This window comes from Drosophila sulfurigaster, chromosome 2R (genome assembly GCF_023558435.1).
Source record: "Drosophila sulfurigaster albostrigata strain 15112-1811.04 chromosome 2R, ASM2355843v2, whole genome shotgun sequence".
NCBI classification, from domain to species: Eukaryota; Metazoa; Arthropoda; class Insecta; order Diptera; family Drosophilidae; genus Drosophila; species Drosophila sulfurigaster.
Window position 1 is genome coordinate 20,465,777 of NC_084882.1, and position 20,738 is coordinate 20,486,514.

Here is a 20,738-nt window from a genome sequence, read left to right on the forward strand (position 1 = left end):
TCCAATCACATGGTTATATGTGCGTGCGTGTATCAGGGTCGCCCTCGCATGCATAACATATATAGACTGTTAATTTTTCAATTTAAAATCTATATGAAATGATTTTTAACTAAAACTGGTCAGGAAATAGTAAATGCATCGACAAACGATTTATATAAATACTTGAATACTTTCAAACAAAGACAAAATCGGCGCAATGTCATTCACCAAATGACAAAACATAATATGTATGAGGGAGGATACCGAACTTTATCGGAATGGAAATGATTAACAAAGAAAATTGCATGGAAAACAAGATATACATACATTAATATATACAATTAAAATAAACAAATGTAAAACAAGGAAAAGTTGTTTTAATTTTTAATTAAAAGTTTTTACTTGAGGAATGGAACAAATTTTTTTATTTTTGGCCTTCAAAATGTTTATACATTCGTCTCAACCGCAGCGATTTTAGGCGATATTTTGTTGCTTATATCTGCCGTATCTGGGCAACCCACATTCAAGATAGTCCTGGAGAACTTTAGATTAAATTTAATGGAGTTCTTCAGTATTCGTTAGGTTTGGTAGCGCGTCTTCGAAATGTGAAGCATTGGCACACTGTCATTTTATATTTTTCTCAGCCAACAGATAAAAGCATATCGTGTTAATTTCAGATTACCATGAGAGGTAAAAAGAATTTGGTTTGAACATAGCACCACCTTGATTACGGGCTAAATAAGTTGTTTTTCTTGTGGTTTTGTTTTTGGAAATACTGTTTTTATTCAACATAAATTTTGTTTAAGTTTAAAAGTAATTTTGTTGCATTTATAATTCATTTTACTCGATGTTATATATATGTATATATATATATATTTATGTAATAATGCATATGCTATTGGTTTTCTTTATTGTATTTGTTGTTATGCTAAATTTGTAGTTACTTTTTTTCGTGAACACGCAAACATTTAAATACAATAATGTGTTTGTTTTTAAGAGCCAGATATGAACGTGCGTTTTAATTATTCCTGCAGATGTGCGACATCGGCGGCAGCTATGTACATAAATTGTTATGACTAATTTCCATTTTCATATAGTTTTTTTCATCATTTAATCATATGTATATATTTATATATATTTTATTTATGGTTTATATGATTTGGAATTGGAAGCAGGTAAAACATCAGGGCATTTATAATATGTAATTTATAAGTGAACAAATTTAGCTACTTGGCCACTTGGCAATACTTCGTTAACTGTCCTCGCGTGCAATTCGTTTTTGGTAACTGTGTGTACTTTACATTGCTCGATCAACAACAGACTTTCTATGGATGTTTCATTTTGATAATACAATGTGCCAGTTGCAAGTGCGCAGACGCACATTACCGACGAGCCAGCGAAATTGATGGCATTTTATTTCGGTGGGTCGTCGGTAATAATGCTGAGAGTGCGTCTGGTGTACGTTGCAAGTGGCACACGTGCCTCACCGCTGCATCGCACATTGCAGTTTCATTTAATTTGTGTTTAAATATATTTGAATAACATGTCTAAAGAGAAGGATAACAACAATTAAACAGTAATCGAAAAAATAAAAAAATATACAACAAAAATTACAGATACAGAGAAAAGGGGTGGCAAAAACAAAAGATTATAATATTACAGAAATATATTGCAAAGACGCATTCGCATCGACATAACTAAAAAAAAATAATGTACGGATCGCAAAAATGTTTTGAGGAATGTTATTATGATTAGCTTAATATTGTTAAACGCCGGTTAGTTCATAAAAACAAACTTTAACAAACTCTTTTTTACGGATTTGAATGCACTTCGAACTTGATTTATCTGTTGAAATATTTTCTAAAATATATTGTAAGTATTTTCATTTTTGGCGTATATGTAAGTTCATATGCGTTATTAACTCATATTTGTAGCTTACATATCCAACCAAAGGTTCATGTGTGTTTTTGTTTCTCAGTTTCACTATAAAAAGACAACGGCAATAATAATTATAATTAATAGACACAATTTTGTTTAAATAAAGTTCAAGAGTTCAATGGGGATCGTCTCGTTCATCCATTTAGTGGGTGTTCTTATTGTTGATTGTAAACTTTTTACTTCTTTTGTTTAATGTATTTGTGGTATTTGCGTTATTGTTTTCTTGTTGATTTTGCACTTAAAGACAAATTTAATCGGTGAATTTGCGATTAACGTTACGACCGAACAGAGCGTTACGGATTTCTGGCACAAGCTGCTGTGAAATCAATTCTAATCTGGACTCCAGGGTATTTGGCACCTGGAAAAATAAGAGTTATGCTGCAGTGTGAATTACGTGATCAGAATAATGTACAATGAAAATAACATACCTTGATGCGTCCATTCAATGCTAACAATTCGACACCTCCGCAAGTATCTGCAGCCAGGTATTCTCTCTCGTCCACGAAGAGATCGACATCCTGATTCATATTGGCTTTGTACTGCTCAATGGATGACTGAAGGACAGCCTTAACGAGAGGTACATCGACTTGACGGCAGCGAAGAGTAACTTTGGGTTCCATCACCTGATACAGGCCTTGGACAATCAGTTTGCTCAGAACTTCTTTGTATTCGGCCTCATTCTTGGTGACTTCACCGAGACGTTTGCGTGCATCATCCAGCACACTGCTCACATGATCTTCACGCACTTTAAGCACCTATCGAAATATTTGTAAAACCGTATGTTAGCAAAATTTCAAAATTACGTATGCCGGGTTTTAAAGTTAAAGCCACAGTGAGTTGTAGTTCGATTACATTATAATCCAGGTAAAAATAATAATATGACTTTCTCAAGGTCTGCAACTTAACTGAACAATTAATATTATCTTCATGTAATACTATCAAAGTTCTTTTAGCTTTGTTTTAATTGTTAAAAGCTATTTCTCCACGAAATATTGTAGAAAACAATGATGGGAGAAGTAACTTACGAGATAAAACCTTGAGAAAATCTATTATTGTTATGTGGTAACTGAGTCAAGAAACCGGCATTAAATAGGGATATTAGACTCACCTTCAAGCGAGCCTGATTGAGCATATTTGAGGATTGGATTTTCTTCTGCAGCTCGACCTGTTTCTCCTTTTTCTCATAGTACTCCATGATCTTGAGACGCTGCTGCTGGACGAGACGTCCCTTCTCAATATTGAACTCTTCTTCGGCTTTGGCATCAATCTCTTCAGCTTTTTTCATTGGCCTCCTGCTCAATGAATGCCATCATATGTTTGATCTACAAATGGAATTACGACAAATTAGTAATAGGTATTGAATAGTTATATGTCTACATATAATATAATCAATAAATCAAACCTTATTCTAAGCATCATAGGACTGTGGCATCCATTTTTGAATCACATAAACATAATATTTACTGCAGCAGGTAAGTCTCTGAACAGCTGCTTTCAAACATGCATTTTATATTATTTTATATGTTTTTAGTTTTAGTTAAAATAATTCAGTGACATTGATAAAGCGCACAGCAGAGCGCATTAATAACCCAGTCGTGTGACAGTGCTGGCAATAGGGTCTTGGTTGCGACAGCTGTCTCGCTTTAACACATTGACACAAGTGTAGTGCGTGTCACATGACCAATAAGTATTTTAGCTTTTGACTGTAAAGAAATCAACAATCTTTTTCCTTCCACCTATTAAAGCGATTTCTTCTGCAGTCTAACTACCATTTTAGCAAACTCCCAATATATTACATATTTGTTTCTTGATTAATATTAAACCTGTTTAAAAATATGCACATACAACGACTGGAAAAAGTTGCGAGTAATATTCACATGACTTTTCACTCGCAATGAGAATCCCATGACTTCGCCATCTTCTCTCGCTATCTGAATATTTTTGGCATTAACATTACGTTCACTTGGTAAAACTATTTTGAATTCATATTCGTTGATTGCTTAAAACTCCCAGTATAATTTTATGTTGTGGTTTTGTACACTTGGTATTTACCTGTTTTTGAACATCAGCATCGCTCAAAGCCATTTTGACTGCTTTTTTCTCACTTGCACAAAATCAAAAGGGAAATTCAATAGTTCCGAAGGAATTCACGTGCTATCGGTGCCTGAAATAGTTTGAACTTTATATTTAATTTCTTTATTATACAACGTGAATGCAAAACTTAAAAAATGTAAAATTTAACACGAGAGAAACGGAACCGAAAATATACTTGCAGTGTGAGTGCCTTCTGCCCGTCGTCTAAAATTTTCACTACCACAAATCGATCATATGATTTTTACCTCGTGATTAGTGTGACCATAAATTGAGTTTTCAAATACACTATTTTATGTTACAAATATACCGACCTATCCAAATATACAGTCATAGGTCTGGTTATACTTAATCGTAGAACACCTGTCGGTTTTTAAATCATTTTAGAAATGCATAAAAAACTATTTAATGATTAACTAACAGGTAAACAATAAAATATTGCGATTTTTCATATTTTTCTATAGCAAATAAAAAGAAAATATAATGCAGTACTAACTAAGCGTTCGAAAACATCAATACAACTTATTATAACTTAATTTTGCACTTATAAAAATAGGGAATAGGGAATTTAGTTTATTTTATTATTTTTTGTAGAACCTATATTTCCTTATATTATATTATTATTATTCCTTTATAATTATACATGTTAAATTAGTTAAATATAATTCTAGAGCCTATGCAGTGCTGTCGACAAAGACCTTTGTCTGTTATGATACTTTTTATATTGAAAATGGCCCATAAGTCTTGTTTAGTGTCTGCACAACATGTAATTTTATTGACTAGCATCAATTTTGGACCACTGGGTATCTCATAGTCGCACACACTCGCCTGGTGTTACCAGTTCTTTTATACTATAAACTTTTGGTATATCTATATCGAATTTCATATATTACAAACATCCACCATGCGGTCACACTGTTTAAAACTTTAATAAACGTATGTACACACGCGTTTTGCAAAAATAGTATTTGTTTTAAAAGAAATATTTATCAATTAGTCAAACACAATGGAGACGCTCCTGGAGCAGCAGCGTCGATACCATGAAGAGCGCGAGCGCATTATTAAGCTGATGGTCGACGAACACGCCACAAAAAAGGCCGGCGAAAAGGAGCGTATACACAGTGAGCATCGGTTAAAGTATCTGATGGAACTGCATCATAATGCCACCGCTCAACTGCGTGATCTCTATGAAGATAAAGACAATGAGCGAAAAGCCGAGATTGCTGCACTCTCGGGACCAAATGAATTTAACGAATTCTATGCACGCTTAAAACAGATCAAAGCATTCTACAAAACGCACCCGGCTGAAGTCAGTGTTCCCCTTTCGGTGGAGTTCGAGGAGATGATCAAAGTCTATAGCAATCCCGATGATATGAGCGCCTTGGTCGAGTTTACTGACGAGGAGGGTGGCGGACGATATTTGGATTTAAACGAATGTTACGAACTATATCTGAATTTGCGTGGCGTCGAAAAGTTGGACTATATCACGTATCTCATGTCTTTTGATCATGTCTTCGATATACCACGTGAGCGCAAGAATCGCGAGTATCGCAAATATGTAGAGACACTCAACCAATATCTACACAGCTTCCTGCAGCGCATTCAACCGCTGCTCGATCTGGAGAGCGAAATGGTTAAAGTCGAGCTGGACTTTCAACGCCAGTGGCTGCAAGGCACATTCCCTGGCTGGGCGCTAAAGGAAACTGAATCGGCGCTCGCCAATACCGGCGCCCATCTGGACTTATCTGCCTTTTCCAGCTGGGAGGAGTTGGCATCTCTGGGCCTGGATCGGCTCAAATCAGGTCTGGTGGCACTCGGTCTCAAATGTGGCGGTACCTTAGAGGAAAGAGCACAACGCCTGTTTACCACCAAGGGCAAAACCACCCTGGATCCGGCGTTGATGGCCAAAAAACCAACCGCCAAAAATGCCAATGCACAAACACGTGAGAATGAACGAAATAAGGATATTGCCCAATTGGAGGCTTTATTATACAAATACGCCGAACTGTTATCCGAACAACGAGCGGCTACCAAGGAGAATGTGCAGCGCAAACAGGCGCGTACGGGCGGCGAGCGAGATGACAGCGATGTGGAGGCCAGCGAATCGGATAACGATGATGATCCTGACGCCGATGATGTACCCTTTAATCCCAAGAATCTTCCACTGGGCTGGGATGGCAAACCAATACCGTATTGGCTGTATAAGTTGCATGGCCTGAACATTAGTTACAACTGCGAGATTTGTGGTAATTTCACGTACAAAGGACCCAAGGCATTTCAGCGACACTTTGCAGAATGGCGACACGCCCATGGAATGCGTTGTTTGGGTATCCCAAATACTGCGCATTTTGCCAATGTCACGCAAATTGAGGATGCTATCACATTGTGGGAAAAGTTGAAGTCACAGAAGCAAAGCGAACGCTGGATTGCCGACCAGGAAGAAGAGTTCGAGGACTCTTTGGGCAACGTTGTGAATCGCAAAACATTTGAGGATTTGAAGCGACAAGGACTGCTCTAAAGAAGTCATTTTATATATCACCCATTTTTTAATGTTTAAATACAATATGCCTAAAATTTATAGAATTGCGCCTGCATTTTTAGTCCCACCTTGTTGATTCTTGCCAGCGGCAAAATGCTAAATTTCTGGGAAGCATCTTCTTTGTGCTCTACTTCCGTCTGCAACCAGGGAAACTCCTGATAATGCACATCATGACTCAGACGTTGAAAGGCGATCTGTGTGGTGTGAATTTGCAGTTTAAACTTGGAATCGTGTGGCAGTTTGGGCAACTTTTACAGCGTTCTGCCAATTTGTACAGAGCCGATCGAAGCTGCTGCTCGTATTCCAATAAATATTGATCTGATGTCTGAATCAAGTCTAGTGATATTGGCAGCATTTCGATCACATAGCTCTCCAAGTGTTTGCTTTCGTGTTCATAGACAATAAGTTCTAATTTAAATGCTTCGTGATTTGGGTTCTCCAGCATTTTCTCCACAGTCTTTAAAACATTTGCAATATAACATTTCAACGTCGGAAATGATAATATAAAGACCGGTGTGTTGTAAACCAGATGTTTTTTGAAGATTTGCAACGGATATAGTTCGCGGACGTAGAGAATGTGATTTACAAATATTTCTACAGCCTCCAAATATATGGCAGCAATATCTTCGGAATTCATTTTAATTGAAGCACCGCACAAATTTCATTACGCGCTGAAATGTGTTCGCTGACTTTTGACATTCACACTGCAATCTCGTATAAAATGAAGCCCTAGTATTGAAAACACGCAGCCCTGTGTAGTCTGCTTCAAACTGTATGAAAAAATAAAACTGTTAATTAGTGTTCGTTATTAGAAATTATATTTTAGATTTGTTTTACTCTTCAAGTAATTTGCATTTAACGATTTTACTTATACATTAAATTTAATAACTCCATTTTAACGCTTAAGCGGTAACTTAAAGACATTTTGGTATGTTGTAAAACATGTACATATGTATTTAAAAGAACAAATTCATTTTTCATAGAAAACGAAAAATCGGTGCCCCATTTTCAGTTTAACTATGTATTTATTTCCTTTCGATTGTTGGGATATAAAATACTTATCGAGGAGCATCATATTCTTCGTCTTTAGTTCACGTAAACCTCGAGTTTTTTTTTACATTGTTACACCTCATTTAATGTGTTGATATATTTAAAAAGTGCTCATCAACTTAAACAGTTTTCGTGCTAGTATCCCTTCTAGAGGAGTAGCCTCCTAATTTTTCCTAAGATTTCCGTCGAAACAATGAATTTGGCAAGATACCAATAAGAAAGTAATAACAAATTTATTGTCGTCATGTGTTCTCTTCTTAAGTTATTTAAATTATTTGGTGACAAGTATCTGCAAAACATGAATAAATAATGATTTTATTAAAATTTCTCGTTTCTTTACATATGTATATGAATATGTGAAGTAATCATATATGCTATGGCATTAGATGGGTCTGTTATGTAGAGTATTATCTATGAAAACTATATTCGGCCGTTTTTTTGGATCATTATGCCAGCACATTTTTATTAATTCCTTGATATCCATCTTAAGATAAGTCCCAATTTTAAAATCATTTACATTAGGACGATAACCTAAAACGACAAAAAAAATTATAATGAATTGTTGAGTAGTTTATATATTAATTATAATCACCTCGCAAAATTTTATGTTGAATAGCAAATGGATGCATATCTTTAAACTCATAAAAGGGCTTCTTCCTAGACAATACTTCCCAGAAAATAATCCCAAAGCTAAAAATATCACATTTTTCAGTGTAGTTTCCCCTTCCTTTAGGATCCTTTTTTGATAAAAAAAAACCAGCAATTTATAGAACTTTCTTGCAAGTAAGACTAAAAATACTTACACAGACTTCTGGAGCCATATAAGTAAATGTACCAGTCATTTTCGTATTAACAGTGGACAGTTGTTTCACTTTACCAAAATCAGCTATTTTCAATATTTTAAAGTTATCGAAAAGCAACAGGTTGTTTGGTTTGAGATCACGATGGATTATTTTTTTGCTATGTAAATGCCTTATACCCTTTAGTAAGGATTGGTAGATTAACAAAGAAAAATTAAAAAATTATAAAACATTTATATAAAGTATAGAACGTACAGCGGATAGTTGCCACATCTTTTCAAGTTTCCAGCAGTCCGTATAGCAGCAATTCGACTTATGCAAGAAATCGTAAAGTGATCCACAGTCTGCATACTCCAAACACATGCAAAATTGATTCTTAGGTGTTTTGAAATATAAGTATAATTTCATAATATTCGGATGATCAATATGTTTTAAATATGAAATCTCGTTCATAATTTCTTTTTTCATTTGCTTCGGGGCTTCGAATTATTTTCAGCGCAACTCTTATGATATTACCACGAATTGTAGAGTGCCATCGCCCTTTGTAGACATCACCAAAGGAACCAGAATCAATCTGCAAATTTGTATATAGCACTTAAGTAATTTGATTTTTTTCTCTTCATTAACTTTTACCAAAGCGTCCCTATATATATGTTCATTGTTGGAAATATACACTATAGGTCTAATGAGCTCCATAATTTATTAAATTAGTCCTTAGGCCGATTTCTCGATGTCAAGTAAACGCTTTACGAAAAGCTAAATTGAACTGTTGGCTGTTGGCTAGCATAAGCTAAATCCACTGTCGAGAAATTTTTAAATTTGTATCAAAGCACATGGTTGCATTTTCACATTACAAATTCTGTCAAATTTAATACCCTGTTTAGAGTGCTCGTATTGTAAATTTTTTGAAAACTAGAACCTTCCGGTGCTGTGTGCAAAATAGGGACGGGTGATGAAGACGATCGCGTATTATTGCAGTTATACGCTTTTTTAGACTGGGCATCACAGAAATTTCCGTTAAGTAGAACCTTCCGCCGCAGAATTTCGTACGCGGCTGTGTGTAAAATAGGGACGGCTTATAGAGACGAATCATATTCGTCAATAATTCTAAAAAGGTGGCCGTATCTTGGCTAATATTTTGGAACATTTATCGAAACACGTGCGATATCGATACGGCGCGATATCGGTACGGTTTACAAATTTAGAATTCAATGGACTGAATCTTTTCAAGAGCTTATTTTAGTTCTTATGGTATCGATGTAAAGAAATCGTTGACCAAAGTTTTCCTTATTTCCGATATTCTGAGTCAAGCTGAGACTTGACGAACTACAAGGTAAATTGAATTGAATATATATTCCATTACATTGGTATTACACACAGATATTTAATACACAGATATTATAGTATTTATTTAGCTAGTGTTTACCCATATCCAATTATTTAAATAGAATAAGCAGCACAAAAAAGCTTTATATGTATATGGTTTGGTTTTGTTTATTTAATGTGTGTAAAAATGCATTGCCAGTTTAGGCAACCAAGGCAGAGGCTGTGCTGGATTCGTATTTCCAGTTGGGGGCTAGAACGCTCTTAGTCTTGTAGTAGCGTGCCAAACGGTGAATTCTAGACTCGACCAGAATCAGACGGAACTTGCCATCCTTATCCTTGCGGTTGCGCTCCAAATGCTTACGGATGGCGACAGCCTTCTTGATCATATGATACAAGTCTTCGGGAATGTCGGGTTTCAAGCCAACCGATTTCATGATGCGCAGGATTTTGTTACCATTGACGAAACGCACTTGGGCTACGCCGTGGGAGTCCCGCAGAATGATACCTAAAATACATAGGTAATGGGTTATTGGTGTAAACATAACCTCAAATTATAAACATAAACAACAATACCAATTTTGGAAGGAGTCAAACCCTTCTTGCCGAGTTTCTTGATCTGATCCTTGACATCCTCGGAATTGAGTTTCAGCCACGATGGCACAGTGCGTCTGTAAGGTAAGGCTGATTGGGAAATACCCTTGCTGTCAATAAAATAAAATATTTGTTAAAAATTGTGATAGGCGGCAACAACAACATCAGCAAGTGTTTTCGTTGGCAACATGTGCCAGCCTTCATAAAGTGGGTTGGCTGACTGGCTGTGGGTCAGTAAGAATTAAGATACTTGAACATAAAAAGGCGGCCGCCACATTTATTAATAACTTCTTGCTATTTAAACAATCAGCGGATTTTACCCTGGAGCGTGCATACGACCCATGTTGAGTGCTTAGATTTTGACACCGAAAAGAAATTGGAGACTTGCTATGAAACGCAAAATTGAGTCAAAGTCTCCACTCAATGTTGTCTAGCAGAGTTGTATTGAATACACCGATAATAAAACTTTCAAATCTGTTTCAAGGTATTACAATTTTTTTTAAATAAACCATTGTGACATGGTAATAAATAATATATAATAAATTATTTACATCTCTTGGTTTACAAAGTAGGCAATCATTATTATGCTTATAATGCTAGCATTCAATAGAACATATTAATTTGTTTTGCAATATATATGCAAGTTTTGTGGTTATATTCTTCTTTGCGTAAATTCGCTTATAGTATATGCATCTAATATTAATTTTACTAAAATAAACGTTTTTGTATATGTTAATTATTTTTAATAAAAATAATATTGTAAACTAAATTTAAATGTAATGTTTTAGTGTGCCCATACCACAAGACAATCTGCTCCTCATCATTGGTATTTCATTCACTGATTCATTTCGCGAACGTGCGCTTCGTGATACATACTTTTGTCAGCCCTGTGAGAAAATTTTTGTCGAAAATTGAGAGAGCAAAACAAAATCGTAAGTACATAAATACATATAGAGCCTAATTGGAAAGAAAACAAGGGTTCGCGCCTTTTCTAACATTAAAAATATAAAATATCAATTAAAAAGATTTGGAAATATAATAACTACTATATTTTGCAGCACGCAGCCCAGTTCTTACGTCTTCAATAATTGGTATACCTCATGTTATTGTATGCTTGTGTACGTGTTTGTATGTGTATGTATTTTGAGCAACATGCCTTCAATTCCGCAAAAAAATATACTAACCATTTGAATTGTTTGTTTACAGTTTTTGATATCACCGATAAAACAACAAAAAAATGGACTCGGACATTGAAGAAGGTATGTGTTGAATTGTATTTTTATGAATGTAGCGCCAATTTCGCTTTACTCCTGTTATATATGTACGTACAATGTGCGTTTAAATGTATGTATGTGCGAATGGGTGAGTGCGTGTGTTTACACGTGTTGTTGCTGTTGTAGTGTGGTGCGTTTCGTTATATGTATGTGTATGTATGGCGATCATATTTATCGTCTCTTTTGGCCAGTTGTTTCTGTTCTCATTTTGGAGATGAACGCACGTCGCCCGCGGCTAAGTCGAGAGGCGGCTTTATTTTATGGTGAAACCCCAAACGATTAACAGAATAAAATTGTAAAAGACAAATTAATGATGATATTTTTACATATTTTTTACAGACTATGACAGTGTGAAGCGAAGTCAGCTGGAAATTGCGAATAATAGGCCGGGCACCAATGTGGCCAGAGCGATTTCCACGTACAATGAAACTCCGAGCTTATCCTCGCTGATCATGGTGTTGGAAGAGATATCAAAAAATACGGATTTCTCCACCGATTTGCGTCTCTCCGTCAGCTACGTATGTAAAAACCACACATTTGATTTAGAAAAAAAAATAACTAAATGCTATTTATTTTGTTAGTATATGGATGAGTTTTTGCGACAAATCGATTGTCCAACGGTGCCGAGAAGATCCATTATTGCAGCTGCCGGCAACGTGTTGCAATATTGCGGTAAAATCTATGGAGATCGTGTAGAGTTCGTGCACCAAAAAGTGGAGAATCAGATTGAGGCACTAATTTATGCAGATCCCAAAAAGGTGGAGAATGGAAACAATAACGGGTTAGTAAATAATTTAACTGTAGAAGTTAGCATGCTTTTAATTCAATCGCCGCCGCCACGCTGTCTGCTTGGAGTCAGCTCCCCACATGCTTATCATATGGACGCTTATCTGCATTTGTTTCATTTTACTTGCATACACATTGTTTTTTCTCAATTCCTTTTTTTCTTCCATTTTCTAATGAATTACACTTTTGATAATAATTACTTTCCTATTTCCCAAGATTACATTTCGAAAACGAAATTTATATTTGAAGAATTTATTAATGCATTATATTCTTACATAATAATTAATCAAAATTTTATCAAGTTTAATAATACTTTTTAAATTTATTTGTATTTATTTTATCAGCAATGTTGACGAGTCTAAAAAACCCGATGAAACGCGTAAGCGCCGCACAAAGAAATTGGCTCAGAAGGACTTCGATCCATTCAGTTTTCAAATGGAACCGAAAAAGTTCAAAACCCTTTCCGAGGAGAAGCACTTTAGTCGTACCGGGTTTGAGACGAATAAAAATCGAAATCGTACCATTGAACACATGTATCAGGATCATACGCCGAGCAGGCTGTGGGAACATGAACCTATAATAGACCCAGATAATCCCTATGAAAGGGATGATAAAAAGAATTATAAGTTATTTACCTATCATCCAGAGCCTAGATATAATACCCTTTTACCAGATATTCCATTCGAACGCCTCAATTTGATTAAAGAATTTGTGAATACGAATCAGATGGATGTGTCGGATACTTTACATGAGAATCTCTCAAACAAAGAGTACCTGGATGAGTATATCGCATTGGGAAAATAAAATGCTTGCTTCGCGTTATGGCGAAACAACTGGACGAAAAGCTGCCATGGATGACGTATTTAATAGGGCTTCCAAGCGATTGCACGAAAATGCAGAGTTGTTGTCAGTTTTGGAAGACATCGAAGAGCCGTCGCCTAAACGAAGATACACCGAGGATGCTAATGAGAAGCTGAAGGATAAAATGGGTATGCAGATTACAGAGATTGAAATGTTAATATTATATAAACCAAAACCTTTTTAGAGGATACATTGCTAGTGGATACGTTGGGTGCCTTATCATTGGTCGGACCATCTGAAGCGACCAGTCTTCATTATGATAAAAGTCCAATCGAAGAGCAGTCCGCCCTTAATAATACTCTGGGAAAGTAACGAATCCTGTGGATTACTCGTCTTGGAAGAGTCGTCGCAACAACCAAAAGATTTATCCGAATTAAATCTGACTGAACCTGACAAGAAAGAGCCTGATAGCATCGATTTCCTGCAGATGGATTCGGGTATTGGCATGGAGGATGTGAGCGATTTTCCATCAGCAGGTAAACTAAAGTACACAAAGTCTTCGATGTCGACGATGAGGAATGTGATCAGGCTAAGTTTTTTTTTGTTATTTTTTTTCATTCGTTTGCCACTTTCTTTGACTTACATATACTTTGTTTTTATTTTATTTACGTATGTATTTCGTTTGCTGTGACTGCGCTGCCCTCATTCACACACACTTTCAGAATGTTGTGCAGCTCAATCTTTTGATGACGAGGGTGTTGTTCTTACAGATAACATTGATGAGCAGCGTCTGCAATCGCTATCGCCCAAGGTTATGGTACATGACATCTTGCCGGGTGTGCCCGATAAAGCCAACCTAAGCGTACGCGTCGATGCTGAAATGCTCGCCCTCAGTGGTATCAATGAACAGCTTGAGGAAATTGTCGATGTGCCACGCGATGTTCGCTATCCCATTGTGAACAACATCTTTGGGCTGCCAGTGAATAGACTCAGACGAGAATGCATATTTAAGCTAGGCAAAGAATACGATCTGTTCAAGAAATCGGTAATGGTTTTGATCTACATATATAAAAAAAGCGAATGGAAATAATGTCTTTTATTTTTAGCGTTTGCCAAATAAGCGAGTTGTTGAGCCGAGAAAACCTGCAGCAACTAGAGCGCTTAATAACTCCCCTACAGCAGATTCAACATCTAACGATGATAGTCCCTTAGATTGGCCCTTGGATCGAATGGAATTTGATAAGGACCAGAGTACGTGACTATTATTGTAATATCTGAATAGATCTTTATAAAAAATTATTTCTTTATATACAGACTTTAAAGGGTTCAGACGACCTACGTATGACTCTGGTATCGATCAAGAGGAGCTAAGAGCAGAGTCAACTCATATTGCATCGGATGCAAATAGTATTGTTGATGTGGAAACTGAAGATCAGCCGGATTTGACACCATTGGATGTTGAGCAGCTCACGGAAGACGTTCAACAAGTTAGAGTAGCGCAAGAGCTTCTTGACAAACCGCAATCTGATATGTTAGAAGGAGTAATAGCATTGGAGACAACAGTGGAAGAAAATAAGCCGATTGATGTTTTGCCAGAAATCGAAGAGAACAAGTCAACACTTCTTTTAGAGGATAATGAATGCGACATGTCAGCAACAGCCATGGATATTGACGACTGCGAACCAGGCATGGATACATTAGATGAGGATCTAAACGATGAAAGCATAAACCTTAACAAAGAATCAACCAGCATAGATGCGATTACCAATGCTAAGGTAATAATTTGGATTGTGGTTTTGCAATATTCATATATGTGATTGTAAGAATGCTGTTTAACCTTTCAGATTAACGACTGGCATCGGCGACTAGGGCCCATATTGGATGCGGCGCATGAACGACAAAACTTTAGTATTCAGGCTCTGAGCGATGAGGTTATCACAAAGTGTCAGGAGCAGGATGGAGAAGCTACACTGGCCGATGTGATGGCCGATAAAGATGAAACGGAACTATGTCGCTATATGCTATCATCACTATTACTAGTAAAGAACATAGAACCAAATTTACTGATTCAGAGTAATAAATCCTTAATCTTTTGTAGACAAACCAGGGAAATGTCGCGCTCAAAATTGACAAGCGGGACAAAAGTAAGCCGATTGAAGCAAAGGATTTTAAAATGCTATTGCTTAGTACTGAGAGAAGACAACTCAATCCAGAGGATGATATTGGAAACGTGCGCAGCAGTAATGCAAAGACAACACCTATGGTGACAGCAACAACATCTTCTCCAATCGTTAAATCGAAGCGAGGCCGATGCAATGACGGCGGGCAAAACGTAAATGTAAAGACAGTGCGACTTATAAAACCTATACCCAAGGCGCACATGCGTCCAGAAGATGCTGACTCTGGCATATCATCTTTGCCAACATCAGCATCATATACCAATGACACGTAGCATGAACTGTACCAGTAGAATGTGCTGCAGATCATGTGTGTGTCAGTGTGTGTAAAATGTGTGCCTCAACGTTTTGTTCAATGTGTAGTTGTGTTTCGACTTAAGTGACGTTCGTAGAACAATGTATATCAGTTTTTAAGGATTCTCGTCCAGTATAGTAGCAATAGCCATATCTGGTGAAGCAGTTAGATTTTGTAAAATCCATTTTAAGTTTGCTAATCTCATGAATTATTCATTACAGCCACACTTTTTACAGACTTACGTCAAAATTAAGCGACTTCCATGGCCGCTCCATTGACAAAAGCAACAATGCTATACAACCCCATCAAAAAAACATTTAATTTTCCTTATTTTCCGTATACCTTTACTTGACAAAATGTACAAATTTAATTTTTAAGTTTTTTTTTTTGTTCACATGCAATTTTAGTTTTAACTTGGACAGTTTTTAGAGTATCCGTAGTGTTTAAACCTAAATTGAAGCAGTATTATTTGAGCTCGATTTCCTTAAGCTTGAAATGAGGACGCATTTTCTTAATTTACACTTTTCCATTATTTTCTATGCTTTCATTAATTTTTGAGTTTTTTATTTAAGTTTTCAATATTTTTGATTTATTTTCATATCATTTCTCACTTGATTTATTCATTTTCATTTGATTTAATTTTTCATTTTGTCTTTTCATTATCACTTATTAACCATTTTTTTTTTTTTATTTTCTTCATTTAACCAAATCATAATGCGCATATTTACAAATTTTTCAGAAACGTACTCGTTAAAATCAAGAATTCATTTATCAAGAATCACAGAACACATATTTTGGAAATCGCTTTGAGCTGGTAGTACGAAAAATAAAAGTACCTGATCTCCTAAATTATAACGAAAATTCATTTTATTTTTAAAAGTTTTAAGGATATGTAAATAAAGTATACACTTTTAGATATATACATATGCATATACATGATACAGACAATTTCTATTTACATGGCATATTTGAATGTGCAAAATTAATTTTTTTCATAGTTATAAGAACACAAATACAAAATGAATAATAAGTCATCAAAAGCATAAACAACTGTTATTGTTTAAAAATTCGAGGGGAAAATTAAATAAAATAATTTGGAGGAATATCTGATTAAAATTGTGCAGGAGGAATGCTGCTTGATTTACTGTCGCTTAACTTAATATAAGTAGTAAATACAATATATTTGAATGATGAGATAATGCTATTCAGAATCGCTGCTGCCATCCGATTTTGCCTTCTCCTCATCCTTTTGCTCCTCAGTCTTGTAGTGGCGATACTCCTTCTTAAGTTCCCACATGTTTTTGTGCGGATTTTTCATATTGTAATCGCAGACATCTTTAAGTATTTCTTTCAGGTAGCTAATGGGTTGATTGGTTATCTTCACCAAATCCTTGATATTATAGTATTGATGCTTCTCAAACGCATGGAAGAGCATGTCCATCACAGCATTCTTATCATCACGAGCCTTCTTGCCCTCAGCCTTCTTACGCTCACGATATTCAATCTACAAATGAAAAATATATATAATATAATCTTGTAATATAACAAAGTTCAACCTTACATTGTGTGCATGATCCTTGACAGGTTTAAAGTTCTGCACGATTTTGTCGATGGGCTGCACACGTCGCTGTGGCTCCGATGCCTTGCGTATAGACTCTAGCTTGAGTTTCATATAACAAGTGTCAGCAATTGGTCGGCACTCCAGCTTCTGCACAATTCGACCCTCCATATACAGTTTCTCGCTGTCTGGCGTTGCTGACGCTGTCGACGCACTCGAACCATTCTCTTTGCCATTGCTAGATGCAGCAGAAGCCGCTGCCGTCTCCGTTGGCGCCATGTGCGAAAAGACGCCGAGTGTCTGCTTTGTCACTTGGGACACGTCGAGCACATGCTCGGTGGGTATCTTCTCGTCGGGATCAAGGGCGAGCACAGCCTGTGTGAGTGATAACGACACTTGCGCTTTTTGACCGGGTGTCTTGCTGATGCGCAACTTTCCCACATCCATGTTCGATGGCGCCTTCTCCCATTTCTGGGCAATGTATTTGGGAACTTTCACTAGCCAGACGCCACGTCCAGCGTTAGACAGATCCAGTTCTTTGTCAATGATTTGTACTTTTTCCTTGTCATCCTTAGACATGCTTATTTATTTTTATTGTGTATATTTTTCTTTATGCGCAATCCAAACTGTTACTTTCAGAAATGCAATTGCGAAATATTAACTGAACAGCTGTAGAGTTGCCATCGTGGCAGAGCATAAAAAATGTTGCCAGAGTATGCGAAATAAGCAAGGAACTCACTTTAAACAACGAAACTACGTAAGCATGTGAGCTTGAAAAAATTCATATGTTAATATACGCTGCTGCTTCATTAACTAATTTATACAAAATTTATACAAAACAAACTAAATTATACAAAACTAATTTATACAAAAATAATTTAATTACCCATTTTTTTTAAATTATTTTTCCTGCTTACCTTGTTCCAAACAAACAGTGCTGCCAACCCGCTTTGTTTTTATCACTATCACTGCAGCAGCTGACACAACTCTCACACGCTTGCTTTTTACACTCTTCGAGCAAAAAAATTGTATTGAAAATTGTTTGGAAAACGCTGGACTAGCAGGAAATGGCACCGCCAGCGGCACGGGCTCGTTACAACGCCAACAAGGCTGACAACCAGATTCCGACCAAGAAGCCACCGAAACGTTTAAATGACAAAAAAGATGCTACCGGCGACGCTCAAGTCACCGGCACCAAAAAAAGAAAAGCGGTAAATAGAGTACATACAATTCGATCGACAAACAATACATTAAATGCATTGCTGTGCAGGCAAAAGCAAGCGGCGACTGTGGCCAATTCAACGGAAAAGACGCCGTTACCAGCCACCCCTATAATGCCAAGTGTTCACACTGCCTTCAAGACGTTCGTTAGCGCCCGACTTTGTAGTGCCATTTGGGCGTACATTGCTGACTGTGATGAGACTTTCAATTATTGGGAACCGCTGCACTACATCATCAATGGCCATGGCCTGCAGACCTGGGAGTACAGTCCGCAGTTTGGACTGCGTTCCTATACATATCTGCTACTTCAGGGCGTGCCTGGTTGGATCTATCAAAAGATCTTTAATCCGAGTCCGATACTTGTCTTTTACATGGTACGCTGCATGCTGGGTTTTGGCTGTGCTGTCATGGAACGCTTCATGTACAAGTGAGTAGAATTGTTACATCGTAATTGACAAAGCTAAACTGGTTTCATTTGCAGATCAATTTGCCAGGAGTTTGGTATTCATGTGGGACGGCTTTGGCTAATCTTTCAGCTCTTTAGCGTAGGAATGTTTGTGTCCAGCACCGCATTGTTACCATCCTCATTCTCCATGTACTTTGGCTGCTCAGCGTTGGCTGCCTGGTGGCAGAAACGTTACAGTTTGGCCATCTTCTTTACAGCGATTTCTGCGCTTCTTGGCTGGCCATTTGCAGCGCTAATTGGTGTGCCACTTGTGCTGGAACTGTTGCTTCGGCAACGGGATTGGCGCACATTTGTGCAGTGGACATTGATATCGGGTGCGACGATTGCACTGCCCATGATTGCCATTGATTCGAGTTATTTTGGCAAGCTGACTTTTGCGCCGCTCAACATTGTCTGGTACAATGTGTTCACCAGCCATGGACCGAACATCTTTGGCACTGAGCCATTGAGCTACTACATCATTAATGGCTTCCTCAACTTTAACATTATTTGGGTAAGTCACTCTTGTTGTAATCTTTGACTATTGCTAATTGTGTGTGTTGTTTATAGTTGTTGGCTCTACAACTGCCCATAATGCTGGTTATGGACTATTTGATTGTGCCAGCCAAGTACAAGTCGACGCTGAACTTTCCACGCTATATATCGTTGGCACCGTTGTATCTTTGGCTCTTAGTTTTCTTTGCCCAGCCACACAAGGAGGAACGCTTTCTGTTTCCTGTTTATCCACTGATATCGCTTTGCGGTGCCATCACTGTGGATGTCTATCAGCGCATCTTCTTTCGCTTCAAATCGCTGGTGTTCAAGATCAAGGCGGGCATTCACTACTTGGACCACAGCATGTTCATTGCCATTATCGTAATGATTGCCAGCACTTTGTTGGGACTTTCGCGTGTATTCGCTTTGTATCGCAATTATCATGCACCCATGGATTTGATGCTTGAGCTGAATCAATTCAAGGCGACGCCACAATATCGAGCTGATGAAATTTACAATGTATGCATTGGCAAAGATTGGCATCGTTATCCAGGCAGCTTCTTCTTTCCGGCGCGTAATTTCCGTTTGCGTTTCCTTAAATCGGAATTCCGTGGCATGTTACCAGCTTACTATGAGGGTGGCATTAATGCCACTCAATTGGTACATCCCTATTTTAATGATCAAAACGTCGAGAACGACCACATGTACTTTGATTATGATCAATGTCATTTTCTAATCGATTTCGATGAGGGCAAATATACGGAACTGGAGCCGAGCTACTCCAGACGAACCAAAGACTGGTCCATTATGAAGTCATTGCCATTCCTTATACAAGAAAAATCGCATAAGGTGCTGCGTGCTTTCTATGTACCATTCCTAACCGACAATCACATCAAATACGGAGATTTCAATCTACTTAAGCGCAAAAAGACACGTAACGGTAGCTAGGAATGACGAAAAAACAAAGAACGCAACGTGACTTAATCCGTGACCATGCAATCCAGAGAGCATTTCCATGCAGCCGTCATAATCTGCCCAAAATTGTAATTAATATTTATTTTGTATGTCCCAAAAGTTCTGTTTTGTTCCTCCCCCATTTCAATTTTAGCAAAGTTTCTGAGAATTGACCTGATTTTAGTTTGTAAGACAAAATCATCAACGAATTGCTTAATTAATTAATGTCATTATGTGTTTCTACATATTATTATGCCAAAGCTGTAAAGATTATGCTGAATCGAACTAGTGTTTAAGCGGTACTAATAAAAACAAAAAAAGATTCTTAAATTTTTTTAAATAGACATATGCTGCTAATAGAATAGATGCATATCTACTAGTATTAATAATAGCCCATCTCCAATAATGAAAAATGTGT

The 20,738-nt window shown here is 37.0% G+C and overlaps 7 protein-coding genes across 8 annotated transcripts; 3 read left to right on the forward strand and 4 right to left on the reverse strand.

Moving 5' to 3' along the window:
* Positions 1–1,137: 1,137 nt before the first annotated feature.
* Positions 1,138–4,094, reverse strand: LOC133839104 (V-type proton ATPase subunit E). The gene is given in 5 exon segments (XM_062270443.1): positions 1,138–2,275; positions 2,346–2,672; positions 3,026–3,196; positions 3,198–3,239; positions 3,970–4,094. Coding segments are annotated over 5 exon segments (681 nt in total). The 5' UTR covers positions 4,003–4,094; the 3' UTR covers positions 1,138–2,167.
* Positions 4,095–4,833: 739 nt separating this feature from the next.
* LOC133839022 (splicing factor 3A subunit 3) lies at positions 4,834–6,591 on the forward strand. Its single transcript, XM_062270323.1, has 2 exons — positions 4,834–4,944; positions 5,006–6,591. The coding sequence occupies exon 2, from the start codon at positions 5,015–5,017 to the stop codon at positions 6,524–6,526; it is 1,512 nt and encodes a 503-aa protein (XP_062126307.1). The 5' UTR covers positions 4,834–4,944; positions 5,006–5,014; the 3' UTR covers positions 6,527–6,591.
* A 1,388-nt stretch (positions 6,592–7,979) lies between these two features.
* Positions 7,980–9,549, reverse strand: LOC133836735 (mitogen-activated protein kinase kinase kinase 7-like). The gene is made up of 4 exons (XM_062267326.1): positions 9,317–9,549; positions 8,401–8,577; positions 8,190–8,334; positions 7,980–8,128 (listed from the first exon to the last, which is right to left on the reverse strand). Exons 1-4 carry the CDS (start codon positions 9,542–9,544, stop codon positions 7,980–7,982), a joined length of 699 nt encoding a protein of 232 aa, XP_062123310.1. The 5' UTR covers positions 9,545–9,549.
* A 316-nt stretch (positions 9,550–9,865) lies between these two features.
* Positions 9,866–10,787, reverse strand: LOC133839025 (small ribosomal subunit protein uS15-like). Its single transcript, XM_062270326.1, has 3 exons — positions 10,635–10,787; positions 10,297–10,424; positions 9,866–10,228 (listed from the first exon to the last, which is right to left on the reverse strand). The coding sequence occupies exons 1-3, from the start codon at positions 10,655–10,657 to the stop codon at positions 9,924–9,926; spliced, it is 456 nt and encodes a 151-aa protein (XP_062126310.1). The 5' UTR covers positions 10,658–10,787; the 3' UTR covers positions 9,866–9,923.
* A 1,000-nt stretch (positions 10,788–11,787) lies between these two features.
* On the forward strand, positions 11,788–16,491 carry LOC133836736 (uncharacterized). The gene is given in 11 exon segments (XM_062267327.1): positions 11,788–11,851; positions 11,928–12,106; positions 12,170–12,369; positions 12,719–13,169; positions 13,171–13,363; positions 13,484–13,711; positions 13,898–14,220; positions 14,282–14,426; positions 14,490–14,950; positions 15,020–15,214; positions 15,274–16,491. Coding segments are annotated over 11 exon segments (2,778 nt in total). The 5' UTR covers positions 11,788–11,802; the 3' UTR covers positions 15,628–16,491.
* A 219-nt stretch (positions 16,492–16,710) lies between these two features.
* On the reverse strand, positions 16,711–17,877 carry LOC133839024 (general transcription factor IIF subunit 2). Its single transcript, XM_062270325.1, has 2 exons — positions 17,209–17,877; positions 16,711–17,151 (listed from the first exon to the last, which is right to left on the reverse strand). Exons 1-2 carry the CDS (start codon positions 17,782–17,784, stop codon positions 16,849–16,851), a joined length of 879 nt encoding a protein of 292 aa, XP_062126309.1. The 5' UTR covers positions 17,785–17,877; the 3' UTR covers positions 16,711–16,848.
* A 288-nt stretch (positions 17,878–18,165) lies between these two features.
* LOC133839021 (alpha-1,2-mannosyltransferase ALG9) lies at positions 18,166–20,664 on the forward strand. Of its 2 annotated transcripts, none has more exons than XM_062270322.1 (4): positions 18,166–18,425; positions 18,483–18,853; positions 18,908–19,385; positions 19,442–20,664. In XM_062270322.1, exons 1-4 carry the CDS (start codon positions 18,273–18,275, stop codon positions 20,312–20,314), a joined length of 1,875 nt encoding a protein of 624 aa, XP_062126306.1. In that variant the 5' UTR covers positions 18,166–18,272; the 3' UTR covers positions 20,315–20,664. The 2 variants fall into 2 exon arrangements, with proteins under 2 accessions (XP_062126306.1, XP_062126305.1); XM_062270321.1 differs by having other exon boundaries at positions 18,167–18,416; positions 18,476–18,853.
* Positions 20,665–20,738: the final 74 nt, after the last annotated feature.